This window comes from Notamacropus eugenii, chromosome 1, assembly GCF_028372415.1.
Source record: "Notamacropus eugenii isolate mMacEug1 chromosome 1, mMacEug1.pri_v2, whole genome shotgun sequence".
Classification (NCBI taxonomy): Eukaryota; Metazoa; Chordata; class Mammalia; order Diprotodontia; family Macropodidae; genus Notamacropus; species Notamacropus eugenii.
Genome location: NC_092872.1, coordinates 8,764,581 through 8,785,688, shown reverse-complemented (window position 1 = coordinate 8,785,688; position 21,108 = coordinate 8,764,581). Strand labels below are relative to the sequence as shown.

At 42.2% G+C, this 21,108-nt stretch overlaps 1 protein-coding gene across 5 annotated transcripts in view; it reads left to right on the top strand.

Annotated features, from left to right (window-relative positions):
• CCDC13 (coiled-coil domain containing 13) overlaps window positions 1-21,108 on the top strand; it is a 107,841-nt gene that overhangs the window by 31,396 nt on the left and 55,337 nt on the right. For 4 of the 5 annotated variants that reach the window (XM_072652184.1, XM_072652193.1, XM_072652203.1 and 1 more), the window contains 3 exons: window positions 7,075-7,191; window positions 8,798-8,902; window positions 11,079-11,237. The exons of the other annotated variant lie outside the window; for it this stretch is intronic. In XM_072652184.1, the coding sequence (XP_072508285.1) occupies window positions 7,075-7,191; window positions 8,798-8,902; window positions 11,079-11,237 (381 nt within the window). The remainder of the gene's footprint in view (window positions 1-7,074; window positions 7,192-8,797; window positions 8,903-11,078; window positions 11,238-21,108) is intronic. 5 annotated transcript variants of the gene reach the window in all.

Genomic DNA, 21,108 nt, shown 5'->3' with positions numbered 1-21,108 from the left:
GGCCTGTGTTATTACACAAGAACTAAGACAAAATGATTTGGTTTCTCACCTAAAGGGGAAGGAGTGACTTCTAGTCAGCTGTGGGTACTTTAATCACTGTGGAGAGCCTCATGTTTTCTGGCAGCTTTCTAAGGATCAGACTTTCTCTTTAAAGGGGAAGTTTGATTTCCCTTTTTCTTTTTCTTCCTGTATTTTGGGTGGGGCAGGCCTTTGTAAACATGGAGACAGGTGATATATTTCATAAAACCGTGTCTGCTTTGCTAAAATTTGGAAGTGAATGTGATTACAGGGCCCACTAATCATGGTGAAAGAATGCTTATTTCTGGATTGTTTGTAAACCGTGCTTCATGGACTTTGCCAAAAAGCATCTATACTGATTTTCTGGGGACAGCAAACTTTTAGCTGGGGGAAAGATGTGTTAAAGAGTTTTCCTCCAACCCTACAACAACGTGTGAAGACATTCCTTAATCAACCTGAAAGGATTATAGAGTCTTTTTTTTAAATTGAATTACTTTATTTGTTTTCAGTGTTCAGCAATCACTTCTATATATCTTAGATTTTTTTCCAGTCCCTCCTCCTCATTCCCCCCTCCATCCTCACTCCCTCCCTGAGACGGTGTACAATCTTATATAGGTTCTGCACGTACATTCCTATTAAATGCATGTTGCATAGAAGAATTAAAATGAATGGGAGAAACCATAAAACAAAATAAAACATAATACAAAAGAAAATGGTCTGTTCCTATTTGGAGTCCAATTCCATAGTTCTTTCAGTGGATGGGGAAGGCATTTTGCCTCAAGAGTCCTTTGGAAATTTTTTGAGTCCATGCATTTCAATGAAGTACTAAGTCTACCAGAAAAATTCCTCCCACACTGTGGTTGTTGCTGTGTACAAAGTTCTACTGGTTCTGCTCCTTTCACTCAGCATCAGGTCATATAAGTCCTTCCAGGCCTCTCTGAAGTCTTCCTGTTCATCATTTCTTATAGCACAATAATATTCCATTACATTCATATACCACAACTTGTTCAGCTATTCCCCAGTTGATGGGCATCCCCTTGATTTCCAGTTCTTGGCCACCACAAAGAGAGCTGCTTAAACATTTTTGTACATGTGGTACCCTTTCCCATTTCTACGATCTCTTTGGAATACAGTCCCAGAAACAATATTGCTGGGTCAAAGGGTATGCACATTTTTGTGACCCTTTGCACATAGTGAGGATTCTAGAGTCTTGGCCTTTGAGCACAGCTGATTCCACATAGTAAATACCTAGTAACTAACTGAAAGAATCAGTCATACCCCTTGGGCCTATACAATAAAAAGGTCAGGGGAATCTAGCTGAGAGCCCAGAAGTGGAGGAGGAGCCTGGCCTCTGAGAAGAAACCACTTCTGGGAGGAGAGGCTTTCTCTGCCCTTACCCCTTCACCTCCATCCAACATGTTGCTACTAGAACAGTAGGAGATACTGAATCTGTTGGGAAGCAGAGATACACACTGCAGATGGACACAATTAGAAAGGGGTCATTTCTGGAGCAAGGAAACCATGTCCAGGAGGGGAAACCCTCACACCAGAGAAGGGTCCTCGCTGTGCACTCGAAAGAGTTAGCCTTGGCAACCAAGAGTTAGAGCTGTGTGAGAACTCTACAAAGGAAAGAGAGAATTTTCAGATATTGAAGTGTTGGAGCTATGGGTTACTTCAGTGCACGTGTGTTCCCTGTGTGTGCCTTACCATCAATGCACTCTTTGTGTCTGTTCTTCCATTAGATGCTATATTAGTGGGGGTACACACCCCAAGATTGCTTTGTGGTTGCTGTTCTTACCATGCCACCTTGGTAAATGCCTTCCTTGAAAGGTAATTGTGTGAATTGGCCCAACACACCAATAGAAGCTTGTGAGCTATAGGGTTAGAAGTGCATGCCCACAGGGCACACTCTAAAATCTAGGACTAGCCACCTTCAGAAGACTCAACCTTTGAGTGCACGTGCCAGTATGAGTGCAACATAGGGGAGAATCCCAGAAAGGATGCGAAATAAGTGTTCTGAAAGAGAGGGTACACAGCATGATGTTCAAAGAATTCGATCGACACTGAGCTTTTCTAGTGGAGTGTGTGTGATATAGTGGGGAGAATATTGGATTGGAAGTGAAGATCTTGCACATGTCGTTGTAGAGTTAAGACAAAGACTTTTGAGATAATCTAGTCCATTCCTGGAAGTTCAGAGATGAGAAAACTGAGGCTAAGAGAAAGGAAATGATCTGTCCCAAATCTCATAACTGACTAGTCAATAGCAGATAGTTTTCAGTGGCCTGACGGTTAGACTCATGGAATATATGTATGGGAGGGAGTGAGGGGGGAGCAGGTAATTGGGGGGGAGATAGAACCAATTGCTTTTTCTTTGCCTTTCTCCCGACTGTCCCTTCCCCCACTGGGGCTCTTTTAGGAGTCAGAAGCTCAGAGAAATGTCCCTGTAGCTCATCTATAACTGTATGTCCAACAAAAAGTTGGTAGAAGTCCAATTCCCACCTGCATGTGAACCAATCTCCCTTTCCTTTGAGGGAGTGAGTAAACAAGGATGTGTCATGTGACATGCCACTTTGGGGAAATGGACGACCTTGTAAGCTCCATGAGAACAAAGAACCACATCTTATCTAAGCTCTGTATCCTACTTGGTGTCTAGTATAGGCAGCTGTTGGTTCTATGGACATAGTGGTGGGCCTAGAGTCAGGAAGCCATGAATTTAGATCCAGCCTCAGATGCTGACTAGCTATGTGACCCTGGACAAGTCACTTACCCATGGTCTACCTCAGTTTCCTCAACTGTAAACTGAAGATAATAACCATGCCTACCTCAGGGTTGTTGTGAGGATCAAATGACATAGCATTTGTATAGTACTTAGTGCAGTGCCTGGCACATAGTAGGCACCTTCCCTTCTCTCTTCCCCAGAACAGGGCTCAGCATATAGCAGTCTTTAAATGAGTATTTGTTGAATAACTTAATAAAGATCCTCAAAGGGTACAAATAGATGCATGTATGTAATATATGTGTGTATATATTACATACACATGTGTACATGTATATATGTATGTATCTATAGCTCTTAGAAGCTCTGAAGATCCTTAACTTTCATTTTCACTGATGAGCTGGGAGCTGAAACAAGGCTGTATCTAGCGCTCAGGGTCCTGGGACAATTATCTTCTAGCCCCGACTCTGATGAGAACACTCCCCTATATCACTTACCAGTAATTAGCACCCCATTTAATGTAACCAATTAAGATGGACATTAATTAGCTTCTTGAGAAGAAATAACAAGTATAAGAAGCATAAACGTCACTCCTTAACACCTAGGGGCGCACTCTCCCCTCTACCACCTCATCCATCCTCAGGGAGAATGGGCTTAAACAGGAAACGTTTGTTTTTTTAAAATTATTTCATTTTTAATTTATAGAATAAAACAAAAGCATTTCTGTAACATAGTGCAATTTTTAAAAAAGATAACTGAAGCAGTTTCTACAAAGCATGCATTTTCCTAAGTTCAATTCTGAAGGCAGCATTGCCCTTGGACAAGCCTTTTCTTCTTAGATGACCCTACACATGGGTGTGCTCTGAGCTGGGGAGCCTGGCCCTTCCCTTACATGACTTTTTGGGCACAAGCTGCTTTCTCAGGGTGGGCTCAGCAGGCAGAGTGAATCCAGTGAGCTCTGGGGATGGGGCTCCCATTAGCCAGGCAGACTGTGTCATGTCCATAACCTCGATTTCTTTGTTCACCTCAGCCTAAGGCTGCCTTATCCTGGAAGGTCAAGTCAAGTCAACAATAATTTGTAGAGTGCTTTGTTGTTGTTATTAGGGAGTCGTGTCTGACTCTTCATGACCCCAAATGGAATTTTCTTGGCAAAGATACTGGAGCAGTTTGTCATTTCCTTCTCCAGCTCATTTTACAAATAAGGAAACTGAGGCAAGCAGCGTTCAGTGACTTGCCCAGGGTCACACAGCTAGTAAGTGTCTGAGGCTAGATTTGAACTCAGGAAGATGAGTCTTCCTCCGTCCAGGCCCATCTGGAGTCTAACCACTCTACCACCTAGCTGCCCCTACTACAATATACTAGAGCCCCTGCTATAATGAAACAGCTCTCATTTCTATAGTGTTTTAAGACTTTCAAGACACTTTCCCCATAATAATTATATGAGGCAGGTGGAGCAAATAAGGTCCCCTTTAAACTCCAACAAAATATCAAACCAGCAAAATAATCTGGAGGATCCAAGAGGTAGTGTGATTTCACATAGGTAGTAAATGCTGGAACCAGGATAGGAAAGTAGCACTTTACTGCTGATGCCAAACCCAGAGCCCTGTCCACTCTACCTTTCTCTGGGCCTAGCAGCCCTGCTGCCACAGGTCATTGCTAAGTGGGAAGAAGCTCGGGGCTGAAGGAGAGAGCCTTAATTACTTGGCTCAGAAGTGTATTTTCCATCGATAAGTATTTGATCAAAGGCTTTGATCAGACCTCTACAGACCAAGGAACACAACGGTCCTTAGGAGAACTGCTAGTATCACATTTAGGATCAGCTGAGTTGGGATCTCAACTTCAGAGGCTTAGAAAACTCAGATAAACATTCGAGAATCGAGAACTCCCTCCTGAGGCCAACCAGTTCCAAACTTACTGAATTTCCACTTGCATTCTCCACTAAGGGCTTTGGGTGATCTTGTTGCACAATTGTCCATTGTATCTTTGCCACGTAGAGATGTCTATTTCATGTCTTATCAGAGAAGTGACTGAACTGGGCGTTTCTCTTATCCAACTGTTCCTTTCTCATTATATAACCGTGTGAACACTAGGGGGAATTTGTCCTTTTTACTTTTCAGTCCCCCTGGCTTGCTCGCTGTTTCTTGATTCGGCTTCTTTGTCCCCCCTTTCCCCTTCCCTTCCTTCTGTGCATTACGTGCTGTTGAGTCAATAGCATGCCAAAATGTTAAGATTAGGAAAATATGGTTTCCCCAGTTGTAGAATGCTAACGTCCCTTCTGGCTTTCAAACCGATAGTCCATAAGTATTGAAATATAGTGACCCCGAGTCATCCCGTAAAGATTAACTGATACTCAGCACCCTCCATTTAAAAAGGTGGGACTATGCATTATACCTTTTAGAAAGATTTCCATCCAAAATGCTGAGCATTTCTTAAAAATGGCACTTAAAGGGGCAAATCCTCAGCTGTCTGGAAAGCTTAACCATCCCTCAAGACCACTGGAGAGATGAATGGAAAGATAACCAGTGGATTAATCTTCCTCATTAATCATATATAAAAGCAGTGACAGAAAAGGGGGGACAAGGCTTAGATTTCGGAGCCTCAGTACTGCCAGAGACCCAATTCCTATCCAGATTTTCCATTCTCTAGGGACTGAGGAGTTGCATTTCGGATTTGGAAGTTACCTCTGCAATGAATCTTTTTAGAGCTTTAAGTCTTATGTTAGAGGAGCAATTTCCTTTTTCTTTTCGTTGTCAATGAAATTGGAAAGGATAATAGGATAAGATAGGATAATAACTCATATGTAGAACAGAAACTCATATTCTCATATTTTTATAGCACTTGGAGCCTTGCAAACCACTTTATTCCCAAAAATGCTGTGAGGGGGAATAATGAGCTTCTAGAACAGGAAGGGACCTTAGAAATCATTAGACAATACAGTGGTTTTCCAAGGTTGTGAAGTTTTTGCAAAGGGTCCATACCCAGTCATGAATTTGTTTTTCAAATCAATAGCTACTAATAGTATAACTCCTATCATTTCAAAGTCTGTTAAAAAATTATTTTAAAAAACAGCCTTTATTCTTGAAAAGGCTGGGAATTACTGCTTGAGTCTCACCTCATTTTACAGGTAAGGAAATACAACGTAGTGGGGAAAATGCTGGGTTTGGAGTAAAAGAATCTGATTGGATACTTGCCACCTGTGGGAATGTGGCCAACTCATTTGATGTTTCTCAGCCTCGGTTTCCTCATCCATAAAAGTGAGAGAAGATTCCTTTCAGCTCTAAATCCAATGACCCAAGTGACAGAAGTAGGACTCAAACCCAGGTCTTTTGAATCTAATAAGACCAGCTCTTTTTACAGTTATGGTACTGCTTTTCCACTAATAATGGAGGGGGAATATATGTCTGCATATATGTGACTATACATATTGTGAATAGGTCTACACATGGGCATCTATAATATGTGTGCATATGTCTACACACTATACCCATGTCTGCACATGTGTGCAGACACATGTCCATATAGTTTTGTCATTTAGTCATATCATTACTTTAGAATTCTTCATGACCCCATTTGGGGTTTTCTTGACAAAGATACTGGAGTAGTTTGCCATTTCCTTCTCCATCTTGTTTTATGATATTGTGCATGCATGAATATATGTATACACATACATGTTAGGACATGCACCATGATATATGTTTCATGGCATCCCAGAAATCAACATATATGGCTCTACATACACATACATATGCACACACATGTATATACATACATACATGTATACACACATATACAGTCATACGTACATACATATACACACATTTCCATACCATAGATGTTAAAAAAGCACTGGACTTGGAATCTCAATACCTGAGCCCCAGTCCTAGCTCTCCTCTTACAAGCTATGCCAAGTTGTTTGAGGTTCTCAAGGCTTTAATTTCATCATCTTTAAAATCAAGGGATTGAATTTGGTCACTTCTAACTAGAAATTCTTTTTTAAAGGGTTATTACTGCTCCCAATGAAAGTGTATTACAATTTTGAGATGTTAAAAAAATTGATAGAGGTGGTGTGGGGTGGTATTGGATTTGGAGCCAGAGGGACCGGGATTTGAGACCCAGCTGTGTCCCATGGGATGAGTCACTTTCAGCTGGCTCATCTATAAAATGGGGTGGTGGGACCAGATGACAAGAGGAAGCTCCCAGCTCTAAACTTTGTGTTGATCCTATTCTGGCAAACTTTTTTCTTTATTAGGACTGTCTGGACTTCTTTCTGTTACCCCTGGGTGCTCAACATGCTGAATTTGAAAACAAGTTCCTTTTCTGTTTCTTTTTTTCTTCTTAAGGCCGAAAATCCAGAGATGAAAACTTTGCAAGACAAACTGGCTTCAGCAAACTTTAAGATAGTAGAATATCGAAACCAGATCCAGACCATCAAACAGGAGCTCAAAGTTGCACAAAAGGTATCTCTGAGCTTCCTCTCGTCATCATAGGCCTCACCTTGGCCTCGAGAAGGGCAAACCAGAGATGGCTCTTTTTTTCCCCCTGTATTTTAGCCAAGTTCAGCTGAATTCCTAGGAGAACAAGATTCAAGGGAGAGAGACCAGAACAATAGGTTGTATTTAGAAGTAGAAAATATTCAGTCACATGAAAATCAGGCAGTTCTTGCTGGGCATGTCTCAAGATGCACTGACCTATTTTCCACAATCTCTATTGACTCATTAAGTTTGATGCCTGAGGTATCGAGTGTCTCTCCCTAGTCCACACCTTCGTGGTCTCTCAGGCTCTGAGCACACGTTCACTGTCCATGCCTCCACCCCAAGTCCCATTGTGTCTTTTACTTAAAACGTGCTAATCATTGTCAAATAAATGTCTGAATTTGTTGTAGCAAACTAACTTTGGCATGGCGAATAGCCCCAGAAATGTGAGATTTGGATACGTCATTGAGCCTGTTTGATTTATTTTGTCGACCTCTTGGTATCTTTTACTTAATAACAGTGACTGTGCAACAATAATTGTGATAAAACCTTCATTTCCACAACACCTTACAAGTACAAAGGACTTTCTTCATAACAACCCTGTGTGCCCCTATTTTTATCTCAGTTTTATAGAAATGAGAAACTGAGGCCCAGAGAAGGGCAGATTTGCCTGAGGTCACATGGCTACTCAGTGGCCAAGTGGGTGCTCTGACTAAATCCAGGTCACTTTCCATTACGCTGAAAGGTTCCTTTCTAAAGAAAGTGTGCAGAGTTGGAATTAGGTCCCAATTGGTTTGTTATTTATTTTCATTTAAATAGTGATTGCAACTAGAATTCTTTAGAGTCTTTCCTCTCTGCTGGAGCCTTTTATATTAGCCAAGATTTCTGAAACAGTCTTCTATTGTGGAAACAAGCTGAAAAAGCTTTGTATACATGGCTCAGTTTCAGTTGACAGGCATTAAAGAGGCCAAGTTTATAAATCGAAGCATACTTTTTCAGATTTGAAACCTCAAGTCAGTTCTGGGCACAGACCTTCACCGATGTTGCTGTTTGATCCCCCTGAAAAGCACCCAACAATTTCACCCTAATGTACCACATTGACATGTTCTGATCCTTCTTCATTTGCCACTGCATGGAGGGGGCCATCCATTTGTCTTTGCCTGATTCTATATTCTGTGACAGAGGGGGTGTGGGGCCAAAGCTTTGCAAACACACCATGTGGAATGTACTTCCTGTAATTATCCAGAATTAGCCAAGGTTGAGGCAAAATGGGAAACAGGTTGAAAGAAACACAAGCGTTTGCCATGGCCAAGTTTATGTTTCATCTGTCATGTATTGGGGAAAATGAGTTGGAGTTGGAAAGAAAACTTTCTTCTGTATCTGGGGTTTAAGGTTATTTCTTCTGAGCCTTGGCAGTTTTGCGGGGGGAATGCCTAGGCATTCTGGGTATCCATCAGGTGGGTGACCATCTCCTCTACTCTCACCCTCTGTTAGCCCTGTCCCTGAATCCGATGGAACAGTGACACAAAAGGGGGTCAGCAGGGGTGTCATGCAGCATTGGACACTAATTCCACTGGCCCCTGATTTGTAGGTTTTAGCAAGTGAAGTTGGGGAGGACGTCAATATTCAGCAGCTGTTCTCCTCCCCTGGGACTTGGCGTGGTCGGGCCCAGCAGATTCTCATTTTACAGAGCAAGGTGAGTAATGGCTCTGTGTTCTCTTGTTCCTAACTTGTAGATAATCTTTTAAAAAGCTTATTAGAATGTTCCTGGTGTATTCCCATTGGGTTGATTGTCCTAGCTAGAATGTTAGAAGTAGAATAACTCCCATTTCCCCAGTGTTGTACCTCACAAAGTGCTCCAGTCCTCACAACAGTCCTGGGAAGTAGGCAGTCACAGTGCCCTCCTGCCATATTCATAACACTTTGAGCTCCCCTTTCACAATGGTTCCGAGAGGTAGGTGACAGAAATATTTTTCAGGTGAGAAAGTGAAGTGGTACCTGGAGTCAGTCACCCAACTAGCAGAGCTGGGGCTCAAATCCTCCAAGTCCAGTGCCCTCCTGGCCCCAGACAGTCAACATCAGAGGCCCTATGAGTTGTGCTGTGGATGATATTCATAAGTTTTTGTTAAGCATTAGATATTCCTATTTGTTTGTGAAATCAAACATTTCTTTCCAAAGAGGCTGCATTGTACAATGGAGAGAATGCTGAAATTGGATTCTGATAACCTGGGTTCAGCTCCTGGATCTTCCAGGTGTGCTCTCAGATGAGTCGCTTCTCTCTGAGCTGTAGTTTCCTTCTCTGTAAAATGAGAAGGCCGGACCAGATGACTTCCAAGGTTCTTGCCAGCTCCAAATACTATTCGATTTAAATCAACAAGTATTTCTGAGGGCCGACTATGTGCCTAGTGGCATTAGGGATGCAGAGACAAAGTGAAGCAGCTGTTGGGACAAACATGTACAAATGTAAGTTAATACATGACCAGTGAAAAGTAATTTTCAGGAGAAAGACAGTTTTCAGCTATGGTCCAATGGTTTGAAAAAAGTGGTTTAGAACATCTTAGGGATGGGGTTGACATGCCTGAGTGTGGTTGACAGGGACCCTCTGTCTTAAGCAGAGCCTAGCACACCAGCTTTCTAAGGGGAGCTTTGGGGTCCCTTGTGTACTGGAGGGCCTCACAGCCTCCACAGGAGTAAAAGCCTTTGTTAATTCGATCCTCAGTTTCTTGGGGAGGCACAATGCTGCCAGGGGTTGGTGGAGTCCTGGGGCCAGATGAGTTGCAGGAGGGTTAGGCATATTTGAGGTACTTCTCAGCACATTAACTCTCCTTTAAGACTCACTCTAGAGTCTATCCTAGGACCTTGGGTCTTAGACCCAAGCTCACTTCCCTCAGTCTTTGAAAAAATGATTACAGCTAATAGCTTCAGGCCAAATTCTTGGTCTCAGGATATCTACAGGGGTCCAAAGACCTCAACTATATATGTATGTATGTACATATATATACACACAAATACATGCACATATATACATGCACACAAATATGTATAGTAACAGTGGGTCTTTCTAAATAATTTGCTCAGATTTCCCGTAGCTGGTTGGTTTTAATTGCCCAGTACAATAAACTCAATCTTTTTATTTTGGGGCATAGCTTGTTTTTCTTTGAGGACAGATCTGTAGGGTCTGTGGAGTATACAATGTCTGAGTTGGAAGGAAGCTTACAATGAGCTAAAAGAGACCTTAGAACACAGATCATAGAATGTTTTAGCCAGGAAGGAGATCTTCTAGCTCATCTGTCCCACATTATGGATGAGGAAACTCACCCTTCAGATAGAAGACTTGCTTGCTTAGAGTCACACGAAATGAGTGTGTTACAGAGAGTTTGGCTTGATCTTCAGTCCTTGGGGTTCTTTCCTTTACCTTCTCATTTGTGAGCAGTTGCACACATGGCAGTCTGGGCTCCAGGACAGACCTCTCTGACCTTGGAGTGGCCCGAGTTGCATGTGGCTCCTCAGAGCTCCTTTGGATTTTATCCATGCTGTGAGTCAAGCTAACATGCCTTTGAAAGACTTAAAATGACATTATAGAGACCTATGAAGTGGCTGTAACCTGAGTAACAGGGAAAAAAACCCTTTTCTTAGTCACATATGAAAAATAAGAGGTGGGATGGGATTTCCCCACTGTCCTTTGTCAGTGATACTGGTGAATTTGGGTTCCCACCTTTCTTGGTCAAGCCTGTTCAATTTGCATATTGGACAGGCACCCTGGTAGCACACTAAGCCATTTCTCTGCTATTGTGTCAGGTTAGTCTGCTCAGGGGTGGGTCTTTCAGCTCAGACCTGTACCTGTGGAACTTTATTTTTATATTCTTCCGTAGATTCGAGAGCTTGAGAATCAATTAGGTTCAATCCGGAACCGTTCCATTAATAATGAGGAGGAGATGCCAAACCACTCAGAAACAAAGAAATTTTCAGCCCAAGAGAAAAACCTATTAAAGATTCGTATTTTGGAGAAAGAAAAAAAGGATGCACTGGAGGTAAAGAGGAGCTTTTGTGGCTGGGATTCCAAGGGTCTAACCTAGATATCTCCAGAGACACTGCAAGCTAGCCCTCAGGATGCTCAAGACATTCCAGGTTTTGTAATATAATAATAGCAATTAAACATTTATTAAAAGCCTACTTATGTACAAAACTTTGTGCTGGGTGTTGTGGGAAACACAAATCTTAGAGAAGACATGGTTCTTGCCCATGTGGAGCTAATACTCTAGTTTAGGCATAAACTATGAATGCAGGTAACTATAATACGCAATAGGGCAGCTGTGTGGTACAGTGGATAGAGTGTTGGACTTGAAGTCAGGAACACTCCATCTTCTTGAGTTCAGTCTAGCCTCAGACAATTACTAGCCATGTGACCCTCAGTTTCCTCATCTGTAAAATGAACTGGAGAAGGAAATGGCAAACCACTCCAGTATCATTGCCAAGAAGATGCAGATGGGGTCACCAAAAGAGTCAGGCACGACAACAACAAGAAGTAACATTATACATAAATCAGATTATTGGGTGGAGGGATTTAGGGTTAGAAGGGCCCTTAGAAATTATTTTACAGAGGAGGAAACTGAGGTCCAGAGTGGGGAAGGCACTTACTTGTACCAGTTCACTCACAGGATAAGTGACGGAGCTGGGATCCAAACCCAAAGTCCAACACAAGCCTGACAGAAACAGTTGTCTTCCTGCTGCAGTAGGTACTCACTTCTCAGGTGTGTGCTTGCACTTGACCAGCAGCTATTTGTCAGACTCAGAGGGCTGGCCTGAGTCCTTTGCCCAAGTACTATTTAGTGGTTAGAAAGTATGTTTTATGTGGCTGAGTTCTAAGGCTACACAGATAACTACTTGAAATCACCAGTCCAAAGAAGGCCACTGCCGATCTTCCCCACATGAGGTGCAAATGTTGATTTAACTGAGGTCTGCCTGAGGTGATCGTTGGCCTAAGACAAGGTATTGGGCACATTCCCCCCAAGGAGAAAAAGGGTTTTGTTCTGTTTTTGGCGTCACGTTAGGTTCTGCCATCTGACGGGTGACCGCGTAGTCATATCTTACTTGCTACGGAAATTCATCCATTTGAAAAACACTCAGCATCTGTGGTTGACTGCTAAGCAAGATTTAGATCCTCCCCCCCACCCCGTCTCTGCCCACGTGAACTCACAATTCATTTGGGGGACAAGATGAACAAGAGGGCATTGTACTCACACATCAGCACAGACATCCATAGCATGCAATATGACATGGTGTGCAGAAGGCTGAGATCAGAACAAGGTTGTTTCCAGGTGAGGTGGGGCCAGGGAACTGCAAGTCTTCTTGAAGAGGTTCCGTTTGAATTGGGCTTTGTCAGCTATGTAGAAACTGACTTGGCACAAAGAGAGGAGAGGCATGTTCCAGGCATAGGAAGTAATGCAAGGCAATATATAGGAGTCCAATAGGAGCTGAAAGAAGAGGAGTCCTTGTCGAAATGGAGTGGTCAAGAGGCCACATGAAGCTGTTAACACCTGGGCTGGACCTCAGAAGTATGGGGAAGATCTGGCTTAAGAGAGGGAGAAAGTTTTTTTAAGCTTTCAGGAAAATGTTATCAAAACCTTGGAGTGGAGACTGACAGTGGTATGTTCAGGAGCCAGGAAGAAAACCAGGCCACAGGGAAGGATGCTGGAAGCAGCCATAGATAAGCTTGATTAGAGGTGAGGTGGGGTTACAGCTGTCCCAGGATGTGAGACTGTAAGACTGTGACAGCTGGCTCAGATAGAGCCCTCCTGGCTTTGGAATGAGAGATTCTGACTTGGGAAAGCTAGCCTGAGCTCATTCCTGTTAACACCAGTGGGTGGTTCCATGGAATGTTCTGGACCCTTTCTGCTTCCTCCTCCCTTCTCCAAGGGGTGAAGCTGAGCTTGTCCTTCTCTGGCCTCACCTGTCTTCTCCCTGCGGGGTGGGTGATGATGTGATCTTTCCTTCAATCACCACCTTCTCTTCCTCACCTCACCTTTTCCAGAAATTTAATCAGCCACACCCAGTTCCAACAATTATCTTGATATTATCCTGGGGCCCAATGTAATGGCCTTCAAATCCCACCTGGTCCCTTTCTTGCCTATTTTGTAGTGTTTGTATAGAACAATTATTGTAACTCAAGATGCCCACTCCCCCCAAGTTAGGAAAATTCTTAAAATTTGGACAGAAGTTTGCTTCTCTGCTCTAATTTAAATTTTACCTGCCTCACCCCCTATCCCCAGCCTTGTGCGACTAATTTTTTTTTTTCAGTTTGGCTTATTAAGTCTTAAGTAGAGCAGAGATACTGTTTTGCTGCTGCTGCTGCTGCATCACTCATATGAAGCTAGCTCCTTCCTCAATCTTCCTTCTGCCTGCTTCATAGGTTGTGTGTTCCTTTTTCAAAAACTCTCAGGTGTGACTTCAAGCCACCTTCTGATCAGAGATTTCTATAGTCCATAATCCTCTCAGGTCCAAGTCTCAGGACTCAGTCCTCAAATAAGGGGGTTGAATTGTATAAAGAGATGGGAAAGTGTATAAATTGCTGAGCTTGGAGTCAGGAAAACTCCTGCCTGAGTTTAGATCTGGCCTCAGACACTACTAGTGTCTGTGTGTCCCTGTATTACCCTGGGTAAGTCACTTCATGCAGTTTACCTTGATTTCCTCATCTGTCATATGAGCTAGAGAAGGAAATGGCAAACTGCTCCAGTATCTCTGCCAAGAAAATCCCAAATGGAGTCACAGAAGTTGGACAGGACTGAAAAACAACTGAACAACAAGGGGATTGGATTAGATTGCCTTCCAACTCTGAAGCCTATGTCCTGTGCCAGATTCTGAATTATGTAGGCAACAGCAGAAGAGGGAGGAGGCCTTTAGATATTTTTGAGTCATAGCTCAACATAAAATTAATGTTTTAGGAAAGATGGCTTGATGTCTTGTATAGGAGTGGATTGGGTGGAGAGAGCATTTAGAAAGCTGTTGAAGTCCAGGCATGAGGTAGTTGGGGCCTGAATGAGTATGAGAGCTACGGGAGTGGAGAGGAAGGAGCAGATGGGATAGACAATTCAACCAACATTAAGTGCCTACTTTGTGTAAGGAGGGCAGCTGTGTTCCATGGCTAGAAGCCTCCAGCCAGTCCCAAATCTGCAGTAGTCTCTCCTCAGGGTCTTCTACCACTTTCCCAAATACAATAAGATCAAACAGTAACTCAAAGAATCTCAGCGCTTAAGAGCTAGAAAGGACCTTAGAGGTCCCCTAGCTCACCCTGAGCCAGCTCATTTCACTTTTGGACAGTTCCCATCATTAGGAATGTCATTATTAATAGTGGTGGCAGCAATATCTCATCTCATCTTAATTGAAAAAGATTCACATAGGGGTAGTCTTGGGACAAATTGCTCTCCTGCTCTGATTGTTTTATGGTTAAAGGTTCTGTTCGTTATTGTACAGATGGAAATAAACGACTTTTTTCTAACTGAATTTTACAGTTTTGGGATGGGTACTAATCTTCTATAGACTCATTGAAAGGCTGGGTGGGACAACTTGAGTAGAACTCCCAATAATGGGGATACTGTGTATGCCATCCTGTTCTAATAATGGTTTTAATTTAGAATAGTATTGTAGAATTAGAGAGCTGTAAGCTGGAAGGGACCTCAGAGACCATCAAACCCAACCCCTTTGTTTTATAGATGAGGAAACTGAGAGATTAAGAAATTTGTCCAAGATCACATGGTTAGTCATCATCAGAGGGGTTAAGGGGCAGGGTTCTTTCCACCATACATACTACCTTCATCAAAGCCCTTTCATCTGCTAGGACTCCATACTTCAAACAATTTGTATTCTACAGGGTTTAAAGACTATGAGTATCAGTATGACAGCGTCTATTAAAAACTGCCTTCTTTCACATGGGCTAAAATGTCCATATCCATGTGAACCTCTTGGTGTGTCCTCGCAGCAGCCATTTTAGCCCTTTATTTTTAATGGATGTCTTATGGTTCACCTGGCTTTGGGTGAACAGTGGAAGGGACCAGGTGGTCATGATACTGAAGAGCTGAGCTCAAGTGGTAGCTTACATATGCTGGAGAACAACTTCTTACAAGCTACCTGAGCATATACAAATGAGAAAGCAGTGGAGTCCAGCCCAGTGGATGATTTGCTTTCTTCCATGTTACTGAAAGATTGTCAAAATGTTCCAGGAATTGACCAGGTCAGTAGTGTTGACCAACTAGAAGGAGAAAGTGAAGATAAAGAGAGAGCCTTTGCTAAACCAGGTCGTAACAAACCTAGAAAAGATACCAAACACCTTCCAGGTTGCTGCTTATAACAGCATCACCTGTTATAAGCATCACCATCAGAATATGACTCACGGTTGAAACGTGTTTATGACCACTGGGGAAGCTAGCTAGGTGGCGCAGTGGATGCTTGGAGTCAGGAAGACCTGAATTCTAATCTGTCCTCAGACACTTACTAGCTTTATGACCCTGGGCAAGTCACTTAACCCTGTTAGCCTGTTTCCTCATCTGTAAAATGAGCCAGAGAAGGAAATGGCAAACTCCTCCAGTATCTTTGCCAAAAAATCCCCAAATGGGGTCATGAAGAGTTGGACACAACTGAAACTCCTGAACACTGATAACAATATGACCATTGACGTATAACCAGAGAAAGTTATGCAAGAACTTCAGACCAGTTTTGACATGTTTGGGAAAAGATGTCAGATTTGGTTGGGGGTCAAGTACATGATTCCCCCTTGTTACTCTTGGCCTGCACACTGCCATTGGAGTTTTGCATGAAGGTTTTCCAGAAGGCACAGAAGCTGAAGGAAGCTCAAAAGGAAAGAACTGCCCCAGAATGAAAGAACAGAGAAGTCAGAGAGTCAGGGAGCTTCAGGCTGATGTCCTGAGCTCCCAGATAAAGTCAACTACCAATTAGGTGACATTTTAAAAAATTATGTTAGTCGCCCTGCCACACAAACCAAAGCCCAACCCACATTTTTCTGGAATTTTTTTTTTTTTACAGATCAGTGTTACATCCAAGTAATTGTGGTTAACAATTTGATCTGTAATAATCCTTCATTTCCAGGACAGTTTATTTGTTGAATTCTTAAGAATATTTTGAGGCCTGCTCTTACAATATATGAATTCATAATCTGTTATTTTGTAAAATAAATAATGACCTTCTGGTGTATAATTCTAGCCAACTGACAATATTCTTCTGTGTATCTGGTAGATTCCATATTTTTGTAGCCTGCTGTGAAATGTTCCTCTTTTTAAGATTGTCCTTCACTTCTGTATATTTACATTGCCAATCAGTTATTCTTTCTTTTTTTCCTGTGATGAAATCTGTCACTATGGAATAAAGTTTTTCTATTCTGCCAGTTTTTTCTGCTGAATATATCATAAATTCTTCTTTCACAATTCTTAATTTCTCTTTTAAGCTATTCAGAAACATCCTGCTGTGTTTCCATGCTTTCTTGAGAATACACATAGTCCTCCACTTCATCACATGTTGTTTCATTTTCCTTTGTCTTGCAATATTTATTCATAGCTGATCTGGAGGCCACATTTCCTTTTGTTATTAACATCTTTCCTGTTAGTTTATCTACTTATGCTTAAGGCCTTTGATTGAATTTTCTTCCTCCTGAGAGCTCTGGTAATTTCAAGTCCTTTTCTTCTTCTTATATTTCCCTATTGTTCACTTTCTGACTCCTTCCTTATGGATGGTGATAGATGGACCTCAAAGCTGTCTTGCCTTCCCCCATACTGGACAATTCATGTTTCAGTGCCCTCAGTCTCTGCCTCACGTGATGTCTGAGGGGACAGCTGACACCAGCGGGATGTTGGGTTCTTTCCCTCAGGATTAATGGAGTGCCATAACCACCCATATACATCTTGCTCCAGGTCCTTCTGTTCCTCAGTTCTCTGGCTGAGTTTTGTTGCATCACAGAGAAAGTTTCTGCCTTTTGGTTTTCTTTGTCATAAGGAGGAGGGGTAGGGTAGAGTTGAGTTCAGCTACAAACCCAAAGGTCAGCTTGCACAGCCCTGGCAGAGTGTGGCAGGTGGTAAGGGAAGGGGTGCTGAGTAAATTACTTAAGGGTTAGGGATTTCTCATCTCTAAGTTCATCAAATTCTTACCTCTTTAGAGTTCTTGGTGTCCATGGAGTCAGCTAAAATTGCTTTTATCTGTTGCTCACATTTCCTATTTTGGTGATATTTGAGAGGTCATGAGGATTGCAGAAAATGCTTAGTCTGCCATCTTGTTGGTCATGTGACCTGAAAGTCTTAACAGCTGTGATGTGTTACATGGTTTCCACCATTTAGTTGTATGATCTGAATCAATTAAGATGTTTAGGCTCTTTAAGGATAACCTTTCTGTAATTCCTGGTGGCAATGATCTGATTCTGGATTGCTATCAGAAACCTCTCCATTTCCATAAACAAATTTGTATGACTCAGCCATGTGTTCTACACTCCTTTGCTGACATGCTGTTGGTTAAATTCATGTGGACTTCACTCAAGGAAGCAGACAGGCAATCAATAAGGATTTAAGTACTTAATTATATGCCTAGCACTGTGCTAAGCATTAGGGATATAAATATAAAAAAAAGAAAGAGTGTCCTTACCCTCATGGGGCTTATATTCTAATGGGGGTAAACAGAACACAAAAGGAAGCTAAAGAGCAGTGGGGTGGAGAAGGCAGGGCATGGTGTCTGAAGCCCAGAAAGAACTAGAGCCAGGAGGGGAATGAAGTTTGACAGGCCTGGGTCTCTCCCCAAAATGGAAGCCCTAAGGGGAACTCACCAAAGGAAGAAAAGGGGGCTGTCATGACAGAGAGAGAACCCAGGGTGAGAAAGCCACAAGGGTGAAGGAATATTACAGGGAGTGGATGCCTTAGGCACTGAGGGAGATTCCAGGGTAAGAGAGCAACTGTGGCACAGAAGCAAAATCCAGAAAGTCAGGAGGGTAATGAATCAGCTCTCCATGGAGATTCTGGGGGTTCAGCAAATATTAATAATGATGTCTATAATTTTGTGAGGAATGAAAGTCAAGCTAATCTTTAGTCTGTGCTTTCCAGACTCCATTTATTTTTCTGAAAATCAGGACATTTCCCCTCATGTTCATTATCTCTTCAGTCTTTCAATGGACATTGGCTGCGACTCAGTAGTCACACCTGCCAGGTGAGCCTTCTTAAGAGGGCCTGATGAACTGAACTCATCAAGGGGACCCAGGTGCTATCTTACTGTCTCTTTGAAATTATCTTGGTTGTCAACTCTGTCAACCATTTTTGTTTTGTCCTTTCCTAGCAGGGAAGATGAGACAGCATATCTAGTCAGAGCTGAACAAGCTCTGTCTCATCTCTTTCAATGCTATCCTCACCATCCCATCTACTCCATGAAGTGGTCTGCTACTTCTTGGTCCTCCTATCTTCCCCAATAAAGCTTAAAAATGAAACAAACCCCCACAAATCCAACCCTTTCTGTCACACTTAGCTCTTTTTGCCATACTCATCTCATTCTGAACTTTAGCACTCCTGACGCTATTATTATAAAACCATGCTTCAATTTTGTGTCCATTCTTCCCTACCTTCCCCCGTTTTTTATCTTCTGTAGATATCTTTGAAAAATCCAAGTTGATGATGAGTTCCATTTCCATCTACATATAGAGGTAGCTTTAGAAAATTATCCCTTTTTTCCCCATCATACTTGGAGGTTTTTTGAGCCTTCAGAATTTAATTCTGGAGTTTCAGTTCTCTGGAGCTGAGTTCCCATATAGAATTTGAATCTATCAGAATCCCATCTATCCTTTCTCTCAATTCCTTTGAAAACTGCTTTCCCTAAATCTTGGGTATATATTATCAGCATATATATTTTATATAATACATATATATATAATTATATATTTCCTCTCCTTTATCCCAAACTCAAAGATGAAATTTTTATTTCCATGTAAGTTTCCCCTCTTTCTTGCTCTGGGACCAGATCATTCTTAAATGGGTGAAAATCAGATCTAAAACAGAAGTTCTCCTCAATTGTTTCTCTGTGTCTTCAATAATAAAATTATCATTATAATCAATTTATCATTAAGGCAATCAAGAAATTGTTAATTACTTTCTGAAGAAACAGTAAGTCAAATTTTTAAGTATAATCTGCATTATTGACTTTTCCCCATCACTTTCTCAAGTGCACAATCAACAGAGTAAATGAAGTCCTGATTTTAGAGCATTTCCTGATTTCCAAAGCATAAATATACAGGCTGAAAATTTAATGATTAGCTTTCAAGAGAGTGAGACCTGGTTCTAGTCCACCCCCATTCATGTCACCTTCCCCATATCTTTTGAACTATCTTTTTTTTTCACCTGTTGAATAAAGATATATCCTTCAAGAGCCATAATCCGGTCATGGGTCTCATCCCACCAAGACTCAGAGATACCCGACCAGGTTCATTTTTTCTCCTTGAATTGGGAGCACTAGGCTTGTTACCCTTATGTTACAATTTGGTAATAGGCATCTGAGGCTATGGGTTTTATGACTGTTTTCTTTATGGTATATGGTTATTGCTTAATAAATATTTGTTGATTAACTTGTATATTTTCTCCTGTGAATTTTTGGGTGTCTCTAAAGCTCTTCCTGTACTGTAGCGAGTCCTTATCATATGGAGTTGGTGGAAACAGTTTTCTTCTCCCCCCTTGCCAATCCTTGATTGGATTTGTTCAGACTATATTTTAAACTGTAATCCAGAAATCTAAATTCTGTTCCTGACCACATACACCTGCCTTTCTGTCCTGAAGCCTCGTCTTTAGTCAGCAGCATTGTTTTTTTGGGGGTTTTTTTGGAGAGGCGAAGGCAAGGCAATTGAGGTTAAGTGACCTTGTGAAGTGAAGTGAATTGAGGTCATGCAGAGCCAGCAGCATTGTTGAAAACACCACTTGCTACTCCTCAGATCTTCAGCTTGTTGCACAAGGCTCCATAGCTTTCTCAAATCCTCTTGGTCCTGTCATTCGTGCCTGAGCAGTTCACCACCAGTGGTGAGTTGGCGTCCAATCTGCCAAGTGTGCTCTAGTATACACCCATAGGCAAGAAAGCATGCCTCTGTCAGAATGCAAAGTCCTTGGGAGCAAAGATTGCCTCACTTTTGTGAGTACCTAGCACAGTCCTTGGCACATAGGAGGCACTTGATCTGTTCAACAAATACCCAAGTACCTCTTAGCAGGAAGTCCCCAACTCTCTCTTCTTCCTGTGACCCTTACTGGATTGTGTCTCACCCAAACGCCCCTGTGCATCCACATAATCATCCCTCAAAGGAGAAGTAGTTTGCTTCCTCCTCAGAGCACTCAGCTCTCTCTTCTTCTGGAATAGCCTGATATCTAAGTGTTTAGTGGTTTTCTTACCTTTCTACTCTGTGGTCGGCCTTCTCTTTTCCTCTCATTGCCTCTTCATATCCCTTTCCTTCTTCATTTTCACATCGGAACTCAACTCCTTTCTCATTTTTTAAAGTAACACCGTTCCTCCTGATAACCTGGAGAACAGAGAGGCATTCTTTCAACCTTCTCTGTTTTTTGTTCTAGGAGAGAGATGGACGAATTCTCTGAGTACCGAGGACAGACACTTGGCTGTGGCAGAAATGCCAGTGTCTCACTCTCCTTGCAGGTCACTGTAAACTTCTTCCAGCTTTCCCTAAATTTCCTGCTGGAAGTGAGCTCCTCAGTTTTGTTGTTCTTGCTGGCAGCTCCACTTTTGCCTCCTAATCTTCCTGGCTAAGCCCTCTGAGGGCTGAGGAGGGGATCTTGATTCTCTGCCTCTGCCTCAAGGCTTGGAGAGTCCTCAGGCTGGGAAGACCTCAAACATTGGCCCATGAGTCTGCCATGTGGCCAACTGATGAATAGCCTA